The sequence below is a fragment of the Phoca vitulina genome, unplaced genomic scaffold, assembly GCF_004348235.1.
Source record: "Phoca vitulina isolate PV1807 unplaced genomic scaffold, GSC_HSeal_1.0 scaffold40, whole genome shotgun sequence".
NCBI lineage: Eukaryota > Metazoa > Chordata > Mammalia > Carnivora > Phocidae > Phoca > Phoca vitulina.
Window position 1 is genome coordinate 9,495,274 of NW_022589743.1, and position 7,255 is coordinate 9,502,528.

General features: G+C 44.6%; 1 protein-coding gene across 2 annotated transcripts in view; it reads left to right on the top strand.

Annotated features, from left to right (window-relative positions):
• The first annotated feature begins 5,428 nt into the window (after positions 1-5,428).
• ANKFN1 (ankyrin repeat and fibronectin type III domain containing 1) overlaps positions 5,429-7,255 on the top strand; it is a 313,445-nt gene continuing 311,618 nt past the window's right edge. For both annotated transcript variants that reach the window (XM_032429156.1, XM_032429157.1), the window contains exon 1: positions 5,429-5,500. In XM_032429156.1, the coding sequence (XP_032285047.1) occupies positions 5,480-5,500 (21 nt within the window). In that variant the 5' untranslated portion in view covers positions 5,429-5,479. The remainder of the gene's footprint in view (positions 5,501-7,255) is intronic.

Genomic DNA, 7,255 nt, shown 5'->3' on the forward strand with positions numbered 1-7,255 from the left:
TCAAAAACTCATCTTTATAACTCTAAATTTTAAGGTTCCATTTGCTGAGAGGATAGAGAAAAGCAGTAGTTAGCATCAGAAGGATTTGATCAAGGGAATTTCTTAAAGGATGTGAACATTGGGTCCACTCAAGAGAATAAGAGGGAAACATGTATCGCACAGTTAAAATAGGTGAGGACCTTTGGAAGAGCCGCTGATCTAATTAGCTCCCTACACAGATAGCATGGTTCTCTTAATTTTATGGGTAAAGGACTGAGGCCTGGAGAGATCAGGTATCCTGCTCACAGTTCCACAGCTAGGACCTTGATAGAGTCAGGATTCACATTTTCGTTTGTCTGACCTCCGGTGACTCTCAGGTATCCGCCACATTTAATGGCACTATGAAGGCGGACGGCGACCACAGGCCATGCACAACGCATGTGAAATCCATAAGGTTGGGCATGATCCATTTGTTTCCAGGGGACTTGCAGAAGCTTTCGTGGATTGAAGCCACATGTTTGTGTTGGAGAACATAGGGGACATAGCTAAGATGTTCAGGGCACAAAATTGCTGGGACTTAGTGGCACCATCTTTCCATTTTCTCTCTTGATAATTTTTTTAATTGTCTTCTGCACTGTAGCAGAACACATTGGGCTATGTGCATTTCCATAACTTATTTATTTGATTCAGATTCTTTTGACATATCTGTCCTCTCGCTGACAGGTGCAAACACCCTCCTACTTTCCCCCTCTAATACTACATTCGTGGAGAATAATACTAATGGCCGGTACCATTTTTGAGTACACATACAAGGGAATAGCCTACATTAGCTTATATAATTCTTGTAACAATGGTACAAGGTAGGTATTATTTATCCCAATTTTGAGATGAAGAAACTGAAGGCAGGAGAGTTTACATAATTTCTTCAGATCCCACAGGGAGTAAATGGCAAAGCCAGGATGTGAACTTGGGTCTGTGTGATTCCAAAATTCATGCTCTTTCCGTTGCCTGAAGGTAATTGGATAGGCTCTACACAGAGGCAGTGGGGGAAAAGTCTTTTAAGGTCATGTTTGTGTATTTTAATTTAAGATAATAAATAATAGGGAAGGGGATGACATGATGGAAATGGTGCTTAGGGCAGGTGGGGAGAGTCTGGAGGCAAGGAAAACCTTCCTAAGAGGCCACAAATAGCAACAGGAATTTGGAATGTCAAGCACCTGGATAAGGTTGGTGGCTATAGAAATAGGAAATGGTATCCTAGGACCGGTAGACTTTGTAGAAAAATAATTGGTGAGATTTGAATCATAACCAAAGGGAAGAGAAGAGCTAAAAGGGATACAGAAGGCCAATTCTTGAGAAAGAGGGGCACGTGATTGTAGCCCTGAGATAGGAGACTGGTGGTGATATAAAGGGATTCGAAGGGCAGGGGTGGTTTTCTCCTCAGGGTTAAGCAGAGAGAGCGAGAAGCAGGGCAGCCATTGTGAACAGCCGGGCCATAGGCCATCAGGCCAGTTGCCTCTACAGGTGTTCACAGGTGAGGAAAGGTCTTCCCTGAAGAGGGGGGTCTTACCATTGCCAGCCCCTCCCCAGATGTGTTGCCTTGAGTTTATGCTGGCTAAGAGCTGGAAAAAAGGATGCTTGAGGCCAATGAGAAAAAGGACCTGCCTTGAGTCATGCACATGTCTACACCTGGCATGGCATTCTGTTGGCCACAGTGACACACACACACACCCCTACCCTTTTCCCACCTGTCCGCAAGCGCAGCCTTCCTGAGCCATGGAAGGATTAGGGAGGATCGCCTCTGGAGCTGTCCAGCTCTCAGAGTTGGAGGGGAGCACTGACCAATCCCATCACCACTTCAAACAAAGCCACAACTCCTGAGAGAGAGGTAGGTTTTACATGATTTTTTTTCCCGTTCTTTTACATCCAATCATGTTAGCACCCTCTACTTCATGAAGTAGCATGTTTAGATCACTTACGTCTCTACCTTGTTACCTCCTGGATGTTCTCACATACGTTTTGTGATCTGGATTATTGACAACAACTATACACCCCTGCCTACCGATGCCTATGCTCACACTCTGGAAAGTTCCATGTAGGGCTAAAGTCACAACGTGGCAGCGCATGAACTAGTATATTTTGTTTGTCCTACAGAGTGTTTGTTAACATTTTGAATCAACATTTTTAAATTGGGAAATTTCATACATTTTTCACATTTTAGCTTTCCTTTAAAAGTGAAAAACTCTGGCAATCCTGGGCTGCAATCCTACATGTCGGGAAGTGGCTGGAGTTACTATTATTCCCTTTACATAATAGCATTTGGTCTCTGTTTTACCACAGTCTCCACCACTCCCTGTTACCTGACACAAGGCCTACTGCCCTCATTTACCTCACTTATTTGGCCTCTGTAGGCATTTAACTTTGAGACTGTAATGTATGATAATGGTATTAGTTCAAACAGAAGTTAGTGGGTGACCAGAAATTATGAATGCACTTGAGTGGTAAGTGTTCCTGAATTCTAATTCCTTCCCCCTTCCTTCTCCTCCTCCTCCCTCTTCTTTGTCCACTCTCTCCTCAAAATGCACAGCCCCTCATGATGAATGCTAAGTATAAGATACGGCTCCTTCCTCCCCCATGAAGCATAGCATAATTCCAAATAAGCATCTTTCCAAAACCCTCCTTCTCCAGCACCTAACTTACAGCTCCCTGGCACGGGCAGAGAGGTCTGGCAAGTTGACTTGGGGTGCCATCTGTGACATTACCTTTGCTTGCATTACATTCCCAGCAGAGTAAAATGCAAGAGGAAGAATGTGGTGAAATGAGGTGACCTGAGTATTTCAGAGAAGACATGAGACATTGGGTGAGGGAGTAGAGTCTCTGAGGCAGAGCTGGGAAGGGCAGATGACAGAAAGCCTGAGATACTGGACTTGGTCTCAGGGCAGTGGACAGACATGGCAGCATCTTACTCTGAAGAGTGACATGACCTGATAGGAGGGTCAGAGTGGGAGGCACGCCACTGAAGGGGAGGGGACCTGAGGTCAGAGGCCACTTGGGAAGATGTGAGGGGGCATTTCCAGGCACAGAGTCCAGTCCAACCTCTGCTCACTTAGTATGTAACTCTGGGCCTCAGTCTTCATCTGTGACTGTCAGATGACCTGAAAGCATTAGTCTTTTTGGCAGAGACTCTGGCACCTAGCACTTTCCACCTGCTGTTTCCATCATGAAGGTGCAGTGAGGACAGGACCCTGATCCTTTTGGCTGGAATCTTCCCCTGGTTGACCAGTTAGTGCTGTGAGCTGTGCAAACTACAGCCTGTGTCAGCATCCCCTAGAGAGGATGAAAGGGAAACATGGGCCCAGATATCCCAACCGATAAGAAGATCCAGAATGCTGTTTTCTTGTGGTTATGCACCAATTGGAATTTGTGTATTTTGGTAGTAGGTTTTGATAGATTTAGATTAGTCTTTTTGTGAAAGAGAAATAGTATCAGAGATGGAGCTATCTCCAAGCCTTCTACCACTAGGTCATGTGCCTTACCCAGGGTTTCTCTGGAGCAGGCAGGCTGAAAAAGCCAAGGGCATTGACAAGAAGAAATGAGCACAGACCCTGCAAGCCTGACAGGGCCTGTTTGCAGCTCAGGAGCTCCTGGGATTTTATAGCCACAGTCTGATAGACAAAACCACCGAGAAAGCCGGTTTTCATCCATTAAATAAATGCATTACTTCTAATACTCTCAGCTACACTTACTGCAATTGGCTTAAGTAATATTTAAGGACCAAGTCCTTCATTTTACATAAATCTTAAATTTCACAGGGAGATACTATACCATCAACATCTCTTGAGTCCTCCCTGGGGCCTAATGTAGTTGACACTCAATAAAACATTCACAAATGGACTCCTTGCTCTTCAGTTCTTGAGTGTATGTATCATGCACCTGCTATGCAATAGGCATATTACTAGGTATTTAAGAGACCAAAAAAAAAAAAAGAAGAAGAAGAAGAAGGAATGGAGCATGGTGCTTTCCCTCAGAGATATGATATTCTGGTAGGGGAAGTCCCTATGATCATATACGCAGGTACCAATGACTACGTCAGTGTGGTAAGTATTATGAGGAGAATCTTTAAACAGTGCTATGGAAGCTGAGCTTGGGGATAGTGATGCAAAGTTCCCCGAGCAACTGTTACCAGAGCTGAGACTTAGGAGATGAGTAATATAAGACTCTCACCATCTTGCAGGGAAATATGTATATGCATATGTATGTGCATGTGTGTGTGTGTGTGTGCACGTGCCTGTGTAAATTTTTCTTGGTACTTTCCTGTAATTCAGTGTGAATAACTTCACCCCATGTTTAGCCCAGACCAATTGCAGAGGTGTCCAATTTCTGTTTTTCTTTATTTATTTGCCTTTTTTGTTTAAAATTGTTCAGCAACATTTGGATAGAGAATTCCTTCAAGTTCTCGATTTTAAAAAAAGCAATTAGACATCATGGTCAGAGGTAATGGGCCCTGGGCTTGAGTCTTTCCTCTACTACCATTCAGTCGTGGGTCCTCAGGTAAGCTACATCCTCGAGCCTTGGCTGCTCCATTTGGTAAGTAAGTATTCATCCTCCTACCTTGCTAGAAAGACAAGATGCTGGAAAGTCGTCCTTCAACAACCATTCAGACAGCTGACGTTTTAGTGAGCACCTGCCCTGTGCCAGGCACTGGGACTTCTAATTGAGGTCCATTCAAACTTTCCAAACTACCATTCAATCTGGTCTACCCTTGACAAATGGGTTTCAAAATAAGCATCTACAAAATGTTCCTCCCGGGGCATCTGCCCTAAGAGAATTTATTCTGAAAAGGAAAGTCAACCCTGGTCCTGGTCCCTAAAATGCAGCGAGAATGTGCTTCACCATCAAAATGACACTACCATCTCCAGGCCGGGCCCCACCAGGCTTCTAGGAAACAGACAGACAGCTCCTCTGACCAATCCAGGAGCCAAAATAATCCAGCCCAAAGCTTCAGCTAAACATTTTAATGAATTAATTGTGTATCTGATCAGTGTTATGCATCTGCTGAAGGAGGCTGGGACATACCCTTTGCAACCTTCCCGTCCCGGATTCCCTCTCTCTGTCCTACCCACCCTGTCTCATCTGTGATACAGATTTGAATCCTTCTCCTTTTAGGTGCACAAAAGCCAACTCAAATGTGATCGCAGCACCATAGATAAACTTATTCCCTCCCCACCGGGTGCCTCCTAAAACTGTTTTCACCATTTCTTTCATTCTTTGAAAGTGATTTCTTTGTGAGAAGCATGTGCAAGGCTCCCCTCCCTCTGCTCTTGACCCTGTGCAGCGATTTGGCCACTCCTGGAGCCAGGCCGTGGGAGAGGCGGCCATTCTTAGCCTCACCGGACAAAGAGGGTTCCCTTGGCAACGGGAACCGTGTGGAGGTTCGAGAAGGGGTTTCCCTCCACCCCCCAGGTTCTCTTTCAACTCAAGAGCTCACCCCGGGTCTCTCATGGAGGCGTCTCTAACCAGGGTAGGAAAACAGCAGTTTTGAATATCAGTAATTGGCATTTGGAGACAATTGCTTTGCATGCAACAGGCAGGAAAATGTGGGGAGAGTGGGTGAGTGAACTCGGCAAGCGGGTGAGCATCCTGGGTCAGACGGAGGGAAAGCTGGTTTCGTTTCTGTACGCTGGCAAGTCTTGATCCCAAGTAGTTTGGGGCCGTAATAAAATGTATCTTTATCTTTGGGGAGGTGGGAGAATGGGGAAGGATGGAAGGAGAGAAGCTTCTAGAGGCAAGTATGTACCTTGTTTTCTGGTTTCTCTTTTATCCTTGGCTTTTTTACTTCTATAAATACAAGGCAATCAGGAATGGCGTGTTTCCGTGTTAATATCAACTCTTGCTCATTATTTCTGCCAGTGCACTTGCGGCTCACTCTTGCTCACTCTCTCACCTTTTTATTCTTTTTGGACTTCATTGTCAAGGTGATGAAGAAGAAAGATTTATTCTAAAGTCAAGGGTGAACTTTTCTCATAGGAGGTCATCTCTGAACGGCTGAGCCAGGGCTTGGCACAGTTGGGACTGACTGATATAAGTCCCTCTACTAATCTTGCAGCTTGTGTTGGTATTTGAATCCTTGTCTCTGACCCAGGTTGTTCCAGAAGACCTCTAATGTGCTATCGATTGATGGAGGGAATGTCTGTTATTGACTGAGTTAGTATTAATCAGAAGTTTCTTCATTCTCATATCAAAAGTTGCTACGATAATGCAGAAGTTTATCATTGAAGTCTGGACTGAGGGCTGGGTAGGAGACACTGAGTGGGAGAAATAATTCAGCTCTTCCATGTCACCCCAGGACTTCAGAGTAGGTGAGGACCATGCTGAAAGGACTTCTGGAGAGTGACACCCCCCCCCCCCAGTTTAAGGTCTTTGAGAGAAGCAGAGATACACAAGTGAGGGATTGAAGGAAGCAGGCAGAGCACCATTCAACTTTCCTTTCCTTTCCTTTTCTCTCCCTCCTTTCCTCCATTCCTTCCTTCCTCCCTCTCACCCTACCTTCCTTCTTTTCTATTTCTCTCTTTCTCTCCCTCTCCCTCCCCCTCCTCCCTCCCTATCTCCCTCCCTCTCTCTTGCTCTCTTTTTAAAAATCATATGCAGAGTGAGGCCTAAGCATAACTGTTTGAGGAAGCTCTGGGAGGTGCTTTAAGGACCTCTTTGAGACTAAATTGATTACTGCATTCACCTATTAATCAACATTTCAATACCAAAAAAAAAAAATCCTATTTCTTTCATTCTATGTTCAGATTTCCAGTAAACTCTTTGGGGACAGGGACTCTGCTCTTTTCATTGTTGCACCCCAGACTGTAACAATTATAGGGCCAGCCGCATTTTGGATGCTCGATCAATGTTTGTAGAATTGAATGGATTCTTTTTTTTTTTAATTTTTTTATTGTTATGTTAATCCCCATACATTACATCATTAGTTTTAGATATAGTGTTCCATGATTCATTGTTTGTGCATAACACCCAGTGCTCCATGCAGAACGTGCCCTCCTCAATACCCATCACCAGGCTAACCCATCCTCCCAACCCCCTCCCCTCTAGAACCCTCAGTTTGTTTTTCAGAGTCCATCGTCTCTCATGGTTCTTCTCCCCCTCCGATTTCCCCCCCTTCATTCTTCCCCTCCTGCTACATTCTTCTTCTTTTTTTTCTTTCTTAACATATATTGCATTATTTGTTTCAGAGGTACAGATCTGAGATTCAACAGTCTTGCACAATTCACAG